The sequence below is a fragment of the Sus scrofa genome, chromosome 9, assembly GCF_000003025.6.
Source record: "Sus scrofa isolate TJ Tabasco breed Duroc chromosome 9, Sscrofa11.1, whole genome shotgun sequence".
Taxonomy (NCBI): domain Eukaryota; kingdom Metazoa; phylum Chordata; class Mammalia; order Artiodactyla; family Suidae; genus Sus; species Sus scrofa.
In genome coordinates, this window is record NC_010451.4 from 38,241,686 (window position 1) to 38,261,030 (window position 19,345).

Consider the following 19,345-nt stretch of genomic DNA (forward strand, 5'->3'; position numbering starts at 1 on the left):
CCAAATACTCATTAATATATGTTTACATTGCTATATGAACATGTGCTTCTCAACTGCTAATAATAAAAGTTTTAATTGTTTAATGAAAACTCATATTGCAAAGAGTTGTTCCTGTTTAGAAAAAATTCACACAGCTTTAAAAATGGATCGAATCCATTTTAATCTAATCTACAAATAGACTATAAACAGCAAAAATAACCGGTAATTTTTCAACACTGATATCAAACTGATGTAGGAATGGTAGTGCACACAATTCAAAAATGAAGGAAATAAAAATCCAATGAAAATCCATGTTTTTACCTATTATGGCAATCGCTTTAATGCTTTGGAAGAGTGAACACATGCTTTAAACTGTGACCAGTAAGGGTCACCATCTATTCCTCTAACATGCTGCAAGCAGAATCACTCTCTTCCACGGTGCTCTGAAGCATGTGCACAACCACCGTACAACAGCCACTTCAAGGTTAACCAGTTATCTTTTGTCCTAAGTCCCCAAAAATATATTAAATGCAACCTTTCCTTTTCATAATGTCTGCCCAGATTAATCCTTTCAAAGTCAGCAAAATCAAAAAACACAAAAGATATTTTCAGACATAACTTGAATCTACCGTGCATGAAAAATGTCTAACAAAATGGCAATTTTAATAAACATAAATTTGAATGCATAATATCAAATGGAAGGTAGCTGAACCACACAGAGAAAACAAGGCTTTCCTATCTCCAAATCTAGATGTTTTATTAATAAAGAAAATGTTAGAACATGTGAATATTGAACATCTTTCAAACTGGAAAGATTTCTTTGTAAAACATAACTGAAATTGATATAACCTAAAAATAAAATTTCTAAAACAGAACAAACCAAATTTAAGTATTTTTAGTTCAAGATTAAAAAAAATAAGCACAATGATTTAGAAACCAAATATGCTAAAATGATTATGTAACAATTACATTAAGAAATGAAGGATCAGACACTCTTCATATGCTACAAGGGTGCACGCGTGCTCTCTCTCGCTCTCTCTCACACACACACACACACACACACAACCTTTCTCTCACTCTCTCACACTTCCTCAGACATACAACACCCCTCCAGGAAGATAGTATATCAGTGAGAGCTTAACAATTTTATTACAAATCAGAGTCCCACAGTTCACCTCAACAAAAAGGCAGTTAAAATTTAGCACTCTTAAGATATTCTGAAGGAAAAGGAAATCTCAAAAATATTCCTTCATGATTGAAAGTATCACTATGTCTATAAAACATAGAGCTTACACACTTCACTGTGTCTGAATAACCAGTCATCGCAGGTGTAGGAGTGAGGTAGTATTACTGTCTCTCCTTGGGACTGATGTTTTCATACACTGCCCTTCCAGAAAGGTCCAGGGTTTTTTAAATGATGTAATCAATTACCAACAAATGTATATTTTCTTTTATTAAACATCCATTTTTCAAAATCAATCTATGAAAGAATGAAACTTTAAAAATCTTTCAAAGACAACTGTTATCTGCACTAGGATTTCATCAATAAACTCTCCTAGGGAACTACTTACTACCTGCTGTCTATACCTTTGTGAAATCTGCAAACAAAGAAAATCAAAGGATGACAGGAGATGAAACACCAATTCAGTGGTCAAAGGTGACTGCAATCCCTTAATGTTATTAAATTGGGAATTAAGAAAATTAACCACCAGCTATACACTACCCTGTTAAACATTCTAATCTTTTTCATGATTCACAGCCATCTTCTACACAATGACCAAAGACTGACCACCCTGCCACCCATGCTCACTTTAATCACTGCCAATGAGCTGCATTATGGTTACACGGCAGGTCAAGGTATGAGAAGGACACACAGAGAAAACATGAGTGAGAGAAAATGTGGAAATACATGCAGTAAGATATGGAAGGAGAGGGGGAAAACACTCATTAAGTCACATCATCCTTTAAAATGTACAAAGTGCTTAAATCATACATACACATTTGTCAAACATGATAATTAGTGTTAATCTGTAACAACAGAAAAAAAAGGAAAATGAAAAACGTGAAAAAGGAGGTGATGGAACACTGTTCTCCATTCCCTGGCCCAAAAGAAAAAGAAAACCAAGGATGGTATTACACTGCCTTAATGCTGACGAGCTCCCCTGTGTCTTTTAGCCACCACAGTCAGACTGGTACAAGTGCTTTGGCAAGGTGGGAGGCATTCCATCACATCTGCAAAGGCCTGCTTTTCTCTGTTGGTGGTTCAGCTTATGAAGAACATGTATGCAAAATAACAGCTCTCACATTGCTTCAAACTCATCAATACGCTGCTTTGTGTTGCCTTGTCGGATCTGTCGCAGAGTCTTGTACTTATCGCGGCCTGCTTTAACGTTCTCAGCATGAAGAACATCGTTTTGCGTTTTCTTGGTTTCATCTCTGGCTTGGGCTAATTCTGAACTTAATGCCTACATTAAAAAAAATAAAAATGTAACTATAATTACTTTTTTAGATTTTAAAGACATATGAAAAAGATTTAAAGACAAAATACATATATCTTTAACAAATCTCTGACTTTTTTATTAAAATTTCCACAATGAAATCTTCTTTTTCAAAATATGTAAGTTTGTTTTACTTTTAGTAATGGTGGGGACAGTGGTTAAAGAGGAATATACTCTTGGCCTCAACCATGATGATTTTCAGTATTATTCTAAATTTCCTTAACCTTCTCATCTAATACTTGAAATGACTTACAGAAGGTTCAACATAGCCATTACTGAATGTTACTATACGATCTAAAATCTAGGAGTTCCCTTGTGGCTTAGCAGGTTAAGGATCTGGCATTGTCACTGCAGCAGCTCAGGTTGCTGTTGTGGGGTGGGTTCAAGCCCTGGCCTATGGAACTTACACATGGCATGGCGCAGCCCCCCTCTCCCCAAAAAACTATACCATGAAAGAAAACTTCTCCAAAGTCATAATATATTACAACCATCACCTTATTTTCTCTTCTTCATTAACATTTAAAAATGTCACCATTTTAAAAATTAGAGAACTTACTTGGAATAAAGTCCAATAAAATTACTATTTTGATCTAATTGTGTACATTTAACGAACTAGCCTGCTGTTATAAAATCTGAACAAAAAAATTCAGATCAGGAGTTCCCGTTGTAGCACAGTGGAAACTAATCCGACTGGGAACCATGAGGCTGTGGGTTTGATCCCTGGCCTTGCTCAGTGAGGATCTGGTGTTGCTGTGAGCTGTGGTGTAGGTTGCAGGCACGGCTCGGCTCGGATCTGGCATTGCTGTGGCTCTGGCGTAGGCCAGCAGCAACAGCTCCGATTAGATCCCCAGCCTGGGAACATCCATATGTCGTGGGTGAGGCCCTAAAAATAAAAAAGACATAAGACAAAAAAAAAATTCCGATCACATAATATCTATTATATTAGCATTGCTTTCTAATGTATACTGTTTAAACACTAAATTTATCTGTTTTGTAAATACAGCATTAAGATATGTTCTACTTTTTGTTGTTGTTTCGGCTGTGCCTGCAGCATGCAGAAGCTTCCATGCCAGGTGTCAACCTACACCGTAGCTGTGACAATGCCAGATCCATAATCACTAGGCCACCAGGGAACTCCACTGTATTCTACTTTTTAACATGGGTAAGCTTTAATTAAATGACAACTTAATAATTAAGCCCTCATTACACAAGGCCAACAAACATCTGGTAATAAGGACAAACAGAAAACATGAAATAATGTGACTACAGGCCAAACACCTACAAACCATCACAAGGATGGCTACAGTTAAAGGCTTCCAAAATCAAATGTTCCTTTTTAATACGTCTGTCTTAATAAATGGAGAAAATGCAAACTACACTTAAATGTGCATAAAGCTGCAATTTTAAATACCTGGAGTTGCTTTTTAACACGCTCATTTTTCTGTGTTTCAGTTACACGTTCCTCCTCACTTCTGTGGTTCATTACCCCATCGTTTGATAATTCAGCACTAGCCTCAGCATTATTCTCATCATGTTCATCGTGTTCATTTTCGGTCGGAGGAACGACTGGTGGTGGCGGAGGTGGAGGTGGGGCAGACATCACGGTCTTTAATTCTTCTTTGGTCTTTTCCAAGTCTTCCTGGGCTGCAAAAGCCTGAACAGAAAAAATAAGTTTACCAGCAATTTACTTTTACAACTGGGAAAAGAATCAAGTTATCTTTTCTTTCTAATATCAAGTATACTTCAGGGTAATGAAAACAGGGCCTATTGGAGTTCCCGTCATGGTGCAGTGGTTAACGAATCCGACTAGGAACCATGAGGTTGCGGGTTCAATCTCTGCCCTTGCTCAGTGGGTTAATGATCTGGCGTTGCCGTGAGCTGTGGTGTAGGCTGCAGATGCGGCTCGGATCCAGCATTGCTGTGGCTCTGGAGTAGACTAATGACTAAAGCTCCGATTCGACCCCTGGCCTGGGAACCTCCACATGCCGCAGGAGCAGCCCAAGAAATAGCAAAAAGACAAAAAAACAAAACAGGGCTTATTAATATAAGTTTATTTTTACAGAAGAATGCCAGCAGGTGATAGAATTAAAGACACCACTGTGCAAATCCTAATAAAACTATTAACTCTGGCAAGGATTATAAACGGTTGCTGAAGTTGTTATACAAATGGTTGATGAGAAATGGACATAGGTATTAATGCCAAAAAATTCCACAATAAATAGATTACATTTTAGAGACAAGAAAATATAACCAGATAATGGAGGAAACAGACTATTACTCCAACCCAATGATCAATTAAAGGAACTAATGGTGGGTTAATCAGATATTAAGTGTCTTCTAATATAATACAATAGCAACTTTCCAACATCACCAATTATTTGAGTAATTACATTGTGCTGGTTTGCCTAGAGAAGTCCTGCTTTACACTGTTGTCCTAGTGTAATTATTAACAATACCCCCTCTCACTCTCAAGAGTGTTCTATTCTAGTTTGGATGATGAATTTTATGAAAGTCTCACCTAGAAGGCACAGTAGCCAGAAACTTTTAAGTTGAATCTTTCAACTTTTTAGGTTTATTTTCCAGCTTACGAGAAATACTGATGGTAAAAGAGGATAAGCTGAACGACGCCGTAAAGGAAGCAACCAGACAAATATGGCTATCATCAATCTGCAGGTCCCGTCACTAAACCAGTATCATGAAGAGAAGAACTGGGACACTTTATTTAATTATTTAGTCTTTTTTAGGGCCGCACCTATGGCAATATGGAGGTTCCCAAGCTAGGGGTTGAACTGGAGCTGTAGCTACTTGGCCTACCCTACAGCCACAGCAACGTGGGATCCAAGCCACGTCTGTGACCTACACCACAGCTCATGGCAACACCAGATCCTTAACCCATTAAGCAAGGCCAGGGATTGAACCTGCATCCTCATGGACCTAGTCAGATTTGTTTCCACTAAATCACGACAGGAACTCCTCCAAGCTGGCCTACTTTAAAAAGATCCTTAGAGCAAACAGATGTGATGCAAAGTTGGACAGTGGCCTAGGTCAAATCTGAAGAGAGTGCCCAGAAATAAACCCTACGTATCTGGTTAGTTAATTTACAACAAAGCAGCCAAGAATATAGAAAAAAGGACAGTCTTCAATAAATGGTGCTAGGAAAACTAGACAGCCACATGCAAAAGGATGAAACTAGACAGCTATTTACACCATACACAAAAATCAGCTCAAATGGATCAAAGATTTGAACTTAAGACCTAAAACCATAAACTCTTGAAGAAAATATAGGTGGTAAGCTCCTTGATGGTCTTGGAGATGATTTTTTGGATTTGACACTAACAACAAAAGCAACAAAAGCAAAAATAAACAAGTGGGACTACTTGGACTACTTCAAACTAAAAAAGCTTCTGTAAAGCAAAAAAAAAAAAAAAGAAAGAAAGAAAGAAAAAAAGTAAAGTTCAACATATAGAATGGGAGAAAATATCTGCAAAGCATGTATCTGATAAGGGGTTAATACCCAAAATATATAAAGAATGTATACAACTCAACTGAAAAAAAATCCTATTAAAAAAATAAGCAGATGATCTGAAGAGAGATTTTTCTAGAGAAGACAAAGAGATGGTCAACAGGCACATGAAAGATGCTGAACATCACTAATCATCAGGGAAATGCAAACCAAAACCACAAGGAGATAACACCTCATACCTGTAAGAATGGCTATCATCAAAAAGGTAAGAAATAACAAGTGTTGGTAGGATGTAGAGAAAAGGGAGCCTTTGTTCACTTTTACTGGAAATGTAAATTGGTGCAGCCACTGTGGAAAACAGTATGAAGATTCTTTAAAAACTTAAAAATAGAACTACCAAATGATCCAGCAATTCTACTTCTGCATATTTATCCACAGGAAACAAAAACACTAACTTAAACAGATATAGGCACTCCCAACCCCATCTCATGTTCGCTGCAGCATTATTTATAATAGTCAAGATACAGAAGCTACCCGTGTCTACCATAGATTAAAGAAAATGTGCCATGTATATATATGTGTATATTATTATTATTAATATAATATTATTATTTTGACTATGATAATATAATAGTATTATTCTGTTATAAAAAAGAAGGAAATCTTGCCATCTGCAGTAACACAGATGGACCTTGAGGGTATTATGCAAATGAATTAAGTCAGAAAGAGAAAGACAAATCATCACAGGATCTCACTTGTATGTGAAATCTAAACAACAAACTAAAGGAGGGGAAAAAAACTCCAAAAAACAAAAAAATTGAGCTTATGGATACAAAGAACAGACTGGTTACCAGAGGCGGAAGTGGAAGAGGAATGGAGAGGGGAGTTTAAAAGCACAAAACCTCCAGCTATAAAATAACTGAGTCGTGGGGATATGAAGTACATACAGCATGGGGACTGTAGTTAGTATTTCAAAGTCGTTAGGAAAACAAATCTTAAAAGTTTACATCACCAAAAACAAAAATCTGTACCTACATATGGTGATGGATATTAACTAGACTTATTGTGATGACTGTTTCACAATAGATACAAATATAGCATCATCGTGTTGTATACATGAAAATATATTACATGTCAATTAAATCTAGATGAAAAACTTTTGAATATAGTCTAATATTAGACAAAATGAAAACTGACTAAAATGGAAGAGTATGTATAGTATGATCTATTCTGAACACAGAAATGTATATGTAAACACAGACAAGCAAATAGGAGACGATCCTGGAAGGATACGAACTAAGGTATTAAAATAGTGATCCCAGTTTGCAAGAATGAGATTTTTCTCTTATGTGCATTTTCAAATGTCTACAATTCAGAGGATTTGCTTCTGTGATTATGTTTTTCATTTTTAAAAGTTTAAGTGTCCTTGAAGTTCATAAATCATCCCTAAAAGGGATTTATAAAATTCTAATAAAGAAAGTAGTGTTAACAAATAGGTTAAGAGAATGGCATTCTATATACATATATACATAATTCTCAATATCAAAAACTTCCCAGGAGTTCACGCTGTGGCTCAGTGTTAAAGAACCTGACTAACATCCATGAGGACATGGGTTTAATCCCTGGCTTTGCAGTGGGTTAAAGATCTGGTGTTGCCATGAGCTGTGGTACAGGCCACAGACACAGTTCAGATCCTGTTTCAGTTTCAATTCAACCCCTAGCCTGGGAACTTCCATATGCTGCAGGTGCAGCCCTAAAAAGAAACACAGAAACACACACCACACACACACACACACACCACACACACCACACACACCAACAACAGCAACTTTCCTATGAAATTCAAAGTGCTACAAAGAAAATTTAAGAGTGAAATAAAACTGTTTTCTATATTTTGTCATAGAAAAAATCTCCTAACTATTCACCTTTGAGTGTAAAAAAATTATTAGACTTGCCTTTAAGAGTTAACATTATTTAAAATTTGAATTAAACTCTCACTATCTTACATTCCCTACCTTTCCGACTAAAGCCTAATTTTTCACTTTTATGCTATTTCAGACAACAGTGGTTTCATCTATGTGGGAACTCATATTAGAAATCTCAGTATCTTCTTCACTGTATTCTTCTAATTCAACTTAATATCCAATCACTCGCTTGCCAGGCCCCCTTGAGTCTACCACGAACTACCCTTCAATAATTCCTGTTTCTCTGTCTTCTCAGTGCCACATCCTTAGTTCTTAAGTAATCTTGCCCACTTTCCCAACCCATCCTTCATGCTGACTGCTAAGCTGTTAAAAAAAACCATACTTGATCATGTTACAATCCTGTTCTGAAAATTTCAGAGCCCAAAGTCTTCAGACCCCCCCGCTCCCCCCACCCCGTCATCTTGTCTTAGCAGGGCATTTATTTAAAGACTTTCACAACCTAATTCCCTCCCTAACTTTCCAGCTACAACCCCTAAAATTTCTGAAACCAGTCTCTAAGCTGTATTCTCTTACTAGTTGTCCTCACATCTGCTGTGTACTTTTCTACTTCTTACACTCATTCAATTCCCTCTGTCTCCCCAAAATTGAATGTATTATTCCAGAGCCAGCTTAAACTTATAAGGGTTTCCCCAACACCTGCTTCATTCCCAGAGAAATTAAATATTCCTTCTGTGCTGACAAAGTACTAGATTAATATGAACTACAATACCTGCACACTCATACACAGAGATAACCTTTTCCCCTCTAAGTCAAGACCATATCTTATATTCATCTCTATACACGGAGCATCCTGCTGGGCACAAAAGAGATGTTCAATAACTGATAGTGAATGAACAAATGATTACTTTGTGTTGCCACTCAGTAGCTTCCTCTTCCTTTTTCTTCTTGGCTTCCTCAAGAAGGGCAATCTTGGCAGTGAATTCAGCAAGTTCTGCTGCCTAAAGTAAACAATACAATTACCAATACTAAAAAATGTAATATATTTTCAATAATTTATAAGCCAACAAAGTTTTAATGTACACGGACTGTTTTATATGTTTTTCATAGTCTTCCATTTAAAAAAAGGAAGTATTTCCTCAAGAGCATAAATATTTTATTTGTATTAGATATAATGAATTAAGGAGACAAGTGAATTTTTTAAGATTTTAGACATGTAGTCATTCCAGTTTCAGTAGCAGGAACTTAAAACTCACAACCTGGGAGCTATTTTGTAACTTTCATCAATATGATATTTGCTGAAGCCTACAGAAGGAAGAAAAAACGTTTACTATTTGCCTTATGGTTTAAACAGCACTTTGTCAATCTCATTTGATTCCCCAACAATCCTACTGGGTGGTATTATTCCTTTTATCAAAGGAAGGCTCAGAAAGACCCAAAGACACATAGCAAGTAAATACCTGAACCAACATTTAAACCTCAAATCTTCTAAGTGTCATACCTACTCATTATTTCTAAGTCCACTAAACACACAAAAAACTCAATAATTACAGCCAATCTTATAGTTAACCTACGGTTATCTTATAGGAGTCAGAATACATACAATGTCAATTACCTAAAGTAAAACACGCCAGTGGCTTTGCAAAGTCTAAATGAATCAGGATTTTTTGGTGGCAAAAGGTTCCATTTATCTTTCATGGTCTTATTTTTTAGGTTTCTTTTTGAAAGTAGGAATAAACATTTTAGGCTTATTTTCACACTTTGTTATTAAGTCACTTGTATCTTTGGTTTGCTTTCCAGAAGGTATAATATACTTAGTTTTACAAAGTTTTTTCTGTTTGTTTGTTTAGATGCCATTATCTTAACTTTGTTCGTGCTTATTAACGAATAAAATTTTACTGTTGATTTTTAGATCATTACCACACACTTTTGGTAAGGGCTGCACAAAGTTGATCATTTATTACACTAACTACTGCTATCTCTGAATTGTCTATTTTTACAATGGAATGTACTTTGTGATGATGGGTGCTCTTCTCTCTGAAAATATGAAATGGTCAATTTAGTCCATAGTTTTCACATTCCTTTGTTATTCTACTTACTGCTTTAAAATACATTCGAATAAAAGACATGGGTTCCCTGCAGTGACAGCCCACAGATCACAGTGACAAGAATGGAAAACATCATTAGCCGACACCTTTGTGTTCAGAGAGTGAATAGTCTGAAACTGTGGAACCAATTTTGTCCATGCCTTTGTCTAAACTTCTTTTTCTCTAAGAGAGAACCCAGGCTTCTTACCAGCTGCTCCTGATTCTTCATCTGGTCTGCAGCTTGTTTTGCTATAGCAGACTTGGCCTCTTCAGCAGCTCGACGCTCCTTTTCAAGTCTTTCTGCTTCTTCTTTTGCTCGTTTTCGTTCCTGGTCCAATTCTAGAGCTTTTCGAGTCTGTTCTTCCAGTTCTGTCAAACATATGTATTTCCCAAAACAAAGATTAATTTAAATTTTCTCATTATCAAAAGAAACCAAAATAGTAGCAAGGAATCTAATCTGTATAGTTTCCAAAATTTATCACATCTTCAAATGAACATATACCTCATTTTTAATTTGGCAAATGCCTAATAACTTTTAAATTCTATTACACAATTCAAAAATGTAAAGAAATTTAAGTTCCATGTAATTCAAGTTATGTAATAAAGCTAGAAGCACATCCTTTATTTTTCAAAAATACTCTCTCCAAACTTTTGACCTAAACAAACTAGTTTAGAAAAAAATCTATAAATCCGGTGTTACCGTAAGCTGTAGTGTGGGTCTCAGACCCAGCTCAGATCTGGTGTTGCTGTGGCTGTGGTGTGGGCCGGTGACTATAGCTCCAGTTGGACCCCTAGGCTGGGAATCTCCATGTGCCACAGGTGCAGCCCTAGCAAAGGCAAAAAGACAAAAAAAAAAAAAAGACAAAAAAAAAAAAATACAGCCATCTTTCTAAATACTGTATTTAAATATGTTTTTGGACTGGCATAAATAAATAAATAAATAAAATTTTTCATACAATTTTTTAAAAAAAGAAAAAATCTATAAAATAACACTTTAAAACTTGTATACACGCTTTAACTTATCTACACTAAGTACTGGATAGGCAAACATGGATTGAAAATAATACTGGGAGTTCTCACTGTGGCTCAGCAGGTTAAGAACTCAACATAGTCTCCCAACAGTCTCCTAGAGGATGCGGATTTGATTCCTGGCCTCCCTCAGTGGGTTAAAGGTCCAGCATTGTTGCAAGCTGCAGCAAAGGTCACAGATGCAGCTCAGATCTGGTGTTGCCGTGGCTATGGTCGTAGGCCTGCAGCTGCAGCTCAGATATGACTCCTAGCCCAGGAACTTCCATATGTTATTTAAAAAAAAAGACTGAAAATAACAGTTACTGACTCGAATAGAAATTTTGATGTGAATTAATATACATAACTGAAAATTCTGAGTTACTAGTACATACCCATTAATCAAGCAAGAAGACAGTATTTGGAGATGAGATGAATTTTAACCCATAAGTATACAGATCATAAAGTTAATTCTCTTTCTTATTCTAATGAGTCGAATGAGAAAGGAAAATAATACTAGCACAAAGCCAAAAGATTTTAAATCAATTTAAAAGTACTAATTTAGGAGTTCCCACTGTGGCTCAGTGGAAACGAATTTGACTAGTACCCATGAGGACGTAGGTTCAATCCCTGGGCTCGCTCAGTGGGTTAAGGATCGAGCATTGCCATGAGCTTTGGTGTAGGCTGCAGAAGCGACTTGGATCGCTCGTTGCGGTGGCTGAAGTGTAGGCTGGCGGCTATAGCTCTGATTCGACCCCTAGCCTGGAAACCTCTATAGGCCATGGCTGCCCTAAAAAAGACTAAAAAAAAAAAAAAAAGGTACTAATTTTAGGAGTTCCTTTGTGGCACAGCAGGTTAAGGATCCAGTGTTGTCACTGCAGCATCCCAAGTTGCCACTGTGGTGTGGATTCCATCTCTGGCCAGAAAACTTCCACATGCTGTTAAGTATGGTCTCTCCCACTCTCTGCCAAAAGTACTAAATTTAAATATTATTCTGACAATTTTGTTTAATAGCACTGACATTTTATGACAGAAGACAACAGAAAGTGGGTACAATGTCCTCCAAAGAATGACTGACTCACCCTTTCTATATACTTTAGAAAAGAGGCAAAACTGAAAATCTCGATGTCAAAAGTTTTCAAGGGTAACTGTAATGTATAAATCACCTAGTCCTGTTCTTACTTTCTTTTCTTCTTTTTGTCGAAACTAATTTAAATAATGGCAGTTAAGACTTCGGGGATTTTGAGAGGGTTGGGAAGAAAAATGACTACATTGTAGATAAAATGTAAAAATTCTATGTTCCTATTTGGCTATTAAAATGAGATGTATATAATGCAAGATGTTAATACAGCTAAATTCTAGATTATTCACTTTAGTATCTGTCTTCTAAAGCTTGGACATCAAAGCTAGCTTATCACACTTTTCCTATCATCATTCCTTTCATCTCACTGGCTGATACATAAAGTAAAGCTTACACAGTTCATGGCTCTATTCTTTTTGTAAACAAGCAAACAAATAACTAAGAAAAGTTTATAAATCAAAACAACTTTATTTTCCCTCATAATTAAAATTCTTTATATACTATGAGATGATAAAGAAAAATAAGTTTGGGTAACAAGGTTAAATTTCAAAATAAACATTCCCCATTATTCAATGTTTTCTAGCAGTTTTCTTGTACTAAGTAGTAATTTAAAGAACAGCAGATGAAGCCATAGTTGTTTTGTGGTATTTTAAGAATTATACAAAAGTTTAATTTTTTTTAAATGTTGAAAATATATTGAAAACTTCAAATCTACTCTAGTCTCTTGTAGAAAGGAAGGCTTGGAAGTGACTCTCTCCAGTTAACAATGATTGGTCATTGTGACCTACTGACCAAACCCAACCCCACACCTTAATTTATTTTTTAATCTTTTGTCCTTTTAGGGCCGCATCCACGGTATATGGAGGTTCCCAGGCTGGGGGTCTAACTGGAACTAGCTGCCAGCCTACACCACAGCTCACAGCAACGCCAGATCCTTAACCCACTGAGCGAGGCCAGGGATCGAACCCCCAACCTCATGGTTCCTAGTTGGATTCCTTTCCGTGCACCACCAACGGGAACTCCCAACACCTTATTTTTGTAGATAACGTTTTACTGGAACACACAGCCTCATTTATTTAGGTACTGTAAATAACTGTTTCCATGCTGCAGTGGCAGAGTTGACAGCTACAACAGAGACCATGAGGTTCGCAAAACCTCAAATATTTACTATCCAGCCTTTTATAGAAAAAATTTGTAAACCCACAAATTAGAGTATTTCTATGAAACAAACACCCCTCTGGACCTTGGATCCAGTTAGAACCCGTTGCGGAGAAGCATTACATGAGAAAAGTGAATAATATCAATGTTCTACCCATCTGGGTCATAAAAATCTAGAACCTACAATTTCTGAGGTCTGGCATGCGGGAAGAGGGTACCAAAGAATACGGCTTCTTTTAGAATATCAGCTCTTTAGGATGAAGATGAAAGGTTATAAGAATAAACTGTTTCTGGAGTTCCCGTCGTGGCGCAGTGGTTAACGAATCCGACTAGGAACCATGAGGTTGCGGGTTCGATCCCTGCCCTTGCTCAGTGGGTTAAACGATCCGGCGTTGCCGTGAGCTGTGGTGTAGGTTGCAGACACGGCTCGGATCCCATGTTGCTGTGGCTCTGGCGTAGGCCAGTGGCTACAGCTCCGATTCAACACCTGGCCTGGGAACCTCCATATGCCGCGGGAGCGGCCCAAGAAATAGCCAAAAAAAAAAAAAAAAAAAAGAATAAACTGTTTCTCGCATTAACAGGCATGGTATACCGATGCAGAAAGCTATGGAATTTAATTGGGAGTAGACTAGGGAAATTATTTTTCTTCAAGCGAATCAGGTCCGTGAAAGCTTCTCTTTCTCAATCAGGCCTGAACACAAGCATCACTTGACTGTGACAGGTCTAAGACTTTTCAAGCCAAATGATCTCTAGTGTTACCTCCAAGGGCAAAACTCGGAAGCTATATAATTGTAACAGTATTAGTGAAAATAGTATTAATAAACAAAATATCCCAAAAGGACTATAGATTTTTTTCTTCTTATTTCCAGTCTAGGGGAATAGTTTATTTTTCCCCTGGGGAAAGAACTAATAGTACTGTAAAAGAAAAGCAAGTAAAAGTTACAATATCAAAATTTTTAGAAATCACAGAATACGATTATTTACTGAAAAAGCAATTTTAAAGCAACTGTACTACATCTAAGCAACGGGGTATTATGCTATCATAAAAAGAGTAAGGAAGCTCTCTATGAAAGCATATGGAATGACTTCCAAAATTACATTAATTGAAAACAGCAAGGTGCAAAATGATATATGTACCTTTTAAGAAAGAAGTGCAAACAAACATAGCTTTGTTGTGTGTATCCTGAACTTGTTTATTTTATATAGAAAAATCAGGTATTTAACATTCCCAGGAGAGTGGGTGGAATAGAAGCAGAGCCTACAGTATTCTATCAGGCTCGAAGGCAGATTTAGACTTTGGAGCTGCCAATGCATCCAAGGCTTGAAAGGAGAAAATCCTAAAAAGCAGTAAATGGAAAAGCCTCAAAATCTGCATGCTCTTTGCCAAATCCTAACGTGTACACACATAGGTTGAGATAGTAGGGAAACAAGTAAAAAGCAGCTGTAAGACAGTAAAGAGCTGACCAGAGAGATCAGTTCTTTTGCAGCTGAGTCAAAGGTTGGAGTTGAGGGCCCTCTAAGATGGAAGGGTCCCAGTAAATTCGCAGACTTTCAGATAACACCCCAAAAGGCTATAGACTAACAATGAGGGAAAACCAGAAAGAGACCAACCTTAACAGAGCCTGAAACCCAGCTCATTCCACCAAGGTGACCTGCACATAGTCTACCTGTCAAAAGAAAATTAAATCTTCTCTATAGGGAGATAACACCATCCAAAGTCTGTTAACTTTTCACATACAACGTTGGGCATTCAACCAAAATTACCAGGTATATCAGAGAGGACCAAACGAGCCCCTCTGACCCCCTCCCCTTGCCTCCAAAAGGGAAAACAGACTACAGAACAGGCCTACACATTACCCAGGTACTGGGGTTAGCAAACAAGGTCATTAAAATGACCTACGATGGGTACTGCTCATCTGGGAGAGCTGGAAAAAAAGCAAAGCATGAAGAAAGAATCCAAGGCCAGAAGAACACTGACGACAATGCAGAAACCGATTTTCAGGGGTCTATAAACCCTCTGCAAAGATGCCAAGGGCCAGAGTCCCTTTCATAACTATACAAGCCCAATTTATCAATCTTTTCCTTAAGGTTATAAATACATTCTCTCATTTACTACCATCTAGAAACTTCATTCCACCTTTAACATTTAGGCTCACAATTCATAGTCCCTCTAGAGACACCAGCTAAAAATTCAGGAGCTCTTTGACAGGGACCCAAATATACTACAGATTTTATTTTAGCAATACAGTGAGCCACCGCACTAGAATCATGCATTAAAAAAAAGAAGAAGAAATCCCTTCCCACCTCAAATAAACAGCACAACTGAAAAACTGCAAATGTGAAGAGCATGTGCACTCCCCTGTGGCTGAGAATGAAAGGTTAAGGAAAGAAAATCCAAAAAGGCCACTGGGCAGCAGTGGTAAACCTAACAGAAAAGCTAGACAGAAACACCAACTTTGGAAGATAGAGCAGAGTCAAGGAGCTTATCACCACATTCAGAAACTGTTACTACATCCTTAACCCACAGAGGTATTCGGCAAAGACAACTCAAGAGCTGATCTTCCTCTCCTGAACTTTCCATTTCCAGAATTTCCTCTTCAGAAACTGTTCAGAAAACGCTTATACATGACTAGAACGGGAGGCTACAGAAGATGGGAGGAAAGGGAAAGCATAGTTAATACAGCAAGCAAAGAGAAGACTACCAAGCTAGGAATGATTCAGGAGGCGCGTCACTTAATACCACCGGAGGGGTTTAGGGTGTGAGGTGTGCAGAATACTCAGACTGCTGACTTAAATGGAGGGGTCTAAGTCTGGGCAGGTATACAACTCTTCTGGAGACTTTAGTTTGTCCTGCTATAAATTAAATGGCTACCTGTAACAACTTTATTGAGTAATTATTTTCCTTTTCTCAACTTCAGGATTATAATTAATAAAAGCATATAATGTGTAACAGTCAACAATTAATGCCATAAATGATTAAAGGTAAAAGATAAAGTCTAAGTACTGTGGAAGTCCAAGTATTGCCTTGTCTTTGAAACATGCTTCCTACCATTTTATCGTATATCTATTATTCATTTATGAGACGTGTTAGTTAAAAATATGTTTGGATACAACTAATAACTGAACATTGTGAAACTGGCAGTAAGACAGACAAATAGCTAAGTAGAACAAAACATTCTAGAAACAGACCCATACATACAGTTTTCTGGATTTGTGACAAACGTGATGCTATGTATGGTACAAAAGGGAAAGGACAGTCCTTGCAATAAATGTGTCTGGGTAAGTTAGAAATAAATATGGAAAAAAAGAAAGACCTTGACGCTTATAAAAATCACTTATATACGGATTGTGGACCTAAATGTGAAAGGTAAAACAAAGTTTCCAGAAGGCAGTAAAGAAAAATACATTCATAATCATAAGGAAAAAGAATGATAAATGGAACTTAAAGTTAAGAATGTCTTTTCAAGAAAATCATGGACTTGGAGAAGAGACTTGTGGCTGCCTGATGGGAGGGGGAGGGAGTGGGAGGGATCGGGAGCTTGGGCTTATCAGACACAACTTAGAATAGATTTACAAGGAGATCCTGCTGAGTAGCATTGAGAACTTTGTCTAGATACTCATGTTGCAACAGAACAAATGGTGGGGAAAAAAATGTAATTGTAATGTATATATGTAAGGATAACCTGACCCCCTTGCTATACAGTGGGAAAATAAAAAAATTATAAAAAAAAAAAAGAAGATGATACACAATGCACAGCAAACTGCCTTTCAAAATTAAAAAAAAAAAAAAAAAAAAAGAATGTCTTTTCATTAAAAGACACCATTAGGAGTTCCCGTTGTGGCTAAGCGGAAAGGAATCTGACTAATATCTATGAGGACGAAGGCTGGATCCCTGTCCTGCATAGGCTGTAGATGCAGCTTAGATCCCGTGTTGCTGTGGCTCTGGTGTAGGGCAGCAGCTACAGCTCCAACTGGACCCCTAGCCTGCGAACCTCCATATGCCGTGGGTTCGGCCCCACCCCAAAAAAGACACCAGTAAGAAAGCAAAAAAGGTAAACTGGATTTTTAATAATACATGTGAAGAACTCTTACAGATCAGTAAAAAAAGGAAGCAAATTGAAAAAATTTTTTTCTTTTAGGGCCTCCCTCAAGCATATGGAAGTTCCCAGGCTAGGGGGTCGAATCGGAGCTGCAGCTGCTGGTCTACACCACAGACCAGCAACACAGGATCCAAGCCGCATCTGCAACCTAGCCTGCAGCTCACAGCAAAACTGGATCCTTAAAAAGGCCAGGGATCGAACCTGCATCCCCATGGATACTAGTAGGGTTCTTAACCCACTGAGTCACAATGGGAACTCCCCCAATTTTTTTTGAATGGGCAAAACAAGTGAAAAGGCACTTCACAGACAGCTATAAGCATTTGCTAAGGTGCTCAATTACATCGAGAAAATGTACCATACTCACTGTATTCACCAGAATGGCTAACCAAAGCAAAAAAGAAACCCTGATGATAACAAGGGGTGGATATAATGATGAAGACACAGAACAAATGAACTTTCATTCACTACTGATAGGAATGAAAACTGATACAATCACTCTGGGAAAATGCTGGCAGCTTCTACCACAGCTGTGATCCTGCAATTCCACTCCTAGGTGTCTACATCCCACAAATTAGTAGATAAGTATGCCAAGTGCTACCTTCAAGAATGCTCACAGAAGCCTTATTTTATAACAGCCCAAACTGGAAATATCCCAAATGTACATCACCAGTAGAATGGTTAAATTTCAATATAGATATGCAACAGAGTATTACACAACGTAAAAAAAAAAAAAAGGAACTACAGCTACATGCATAAGTTTGAGCAAAGGGAAGCAAAAAATAAATATACATGAATTCATTTATATATAGTTCAAACACAGACAAGATGATTCTAAGGCATGACACCAAAAGTATAAGCAATAAAAGCAAAAAAGTAAATAAACTCGACTTCATTCAATTTTAAAACCAAAGAACACCATCAACAAAGTGAAAACAGAATGGGAGAAAATACTTGTATACCATACATCTGATAAGAGATTTATATACAGATATATAAATAACTGTTAACACCTCAACATCAAAAAGACAGAGATGAAAATAGGTACAAAATGTGAAAATACATTTTTCAAAAAAGATATATAAATGGCCAATAAGCATATGGAAAGATGCTCAACATCATTAGCGATTAGGAAATGCAAATCTAGCCGCAATGAGATACCACTTCATACCCTTTAGGATGACTATAATCCAAAAGACAAACATTAACAAGTGTTGGTGAGGATGTGGAGAAAACATGGGAATGTAAAATGGTATATAGTTGGTCTAGAAATCAGTCTGACAGGTCCTCCAAATATTAAACATAGAGTTACCATGTGATTTAGCAATTCCACTCCCAGGCTAATACCCAAAAGAAATGAAAACATACAGATACACAATAACTAGTATACAGATCTTCATAGCAGCGTATTTACAATAGCCAAACAGTGGAAACAACCCAAATGTCCAACAATTGATGAAAAAATGCAGTATTGTATGCATAGAATGGATTATTATTCTGCAATACAGTCCTTGTTACATGCTACATCTGGATGAACCTTGAAAGCATTATGCTCAGCAAAAGTCACAAGAGACTACATTTTGCATGACTACATTCATATGAAATGCCAGAACTGGCAAGTCTATCAAAATAAAAAGTAAATTAGTAGTTTAGAGCTGGGGACAGACAACTGGGAAGAGTTGGGAAGTGACTGCTAACAGGTATGGGATTTCTTCTGGGGGTGATGAAACTTCTAAAATGGTGACAGCTACACAACTCTGCAAACATACTAAAAGCTATTGAACTGTACACTTCAAATGGCTGTGTGGTATGTGAATTATATCTCAACAAAGCTACTGGAAAGAAGGTGAAACTAAACTTTATGATGAGATAAATCAGAATGATGTATGTCACCACTTGGGATAAAAGATGACTGTGAAGGATGTGGCGGGTGGGAGGGTGGTTCTCTGAATAAAGGTAATGTTTTATATCTTGTTCTGGGTAGTTAGAAAAATAAATTCACTTTGTAAAAATTCATTGAGCCTTACACCTAAGAGGTATGAAAAAACTTCAATG

At 37.2% G+C, this 19,345-nt stretch overlaps 1 protein-coding gene across 1 annotated transcript in view; it reads right to left on the reverse strand.

The window, feature by feature from the left end:
* Positions 1,923-19,345, reverse strand: part of RDX (radixin) — a gene marked incomplete at its 5' end in the record, with an annotated part of 55,954 nt that continues 38,531 nt past the window's right edge. Inside the window, 4 exon segments of the mRNA NM_001009576.1 lie at positions 1,923-2,444; positions 3,889-4,131; positions 8,771-8,863; positions 10,158-10,318. Of these exon segments, the coding sequence (NP_001009576.1) occupies positions 2,280-2,444; positions 3,889-4,131; positions 8,771-8,863; positions 10,158-10,318 (662 nt within the window). The 3' untranslated portion in view covers positions 1,923-2,279.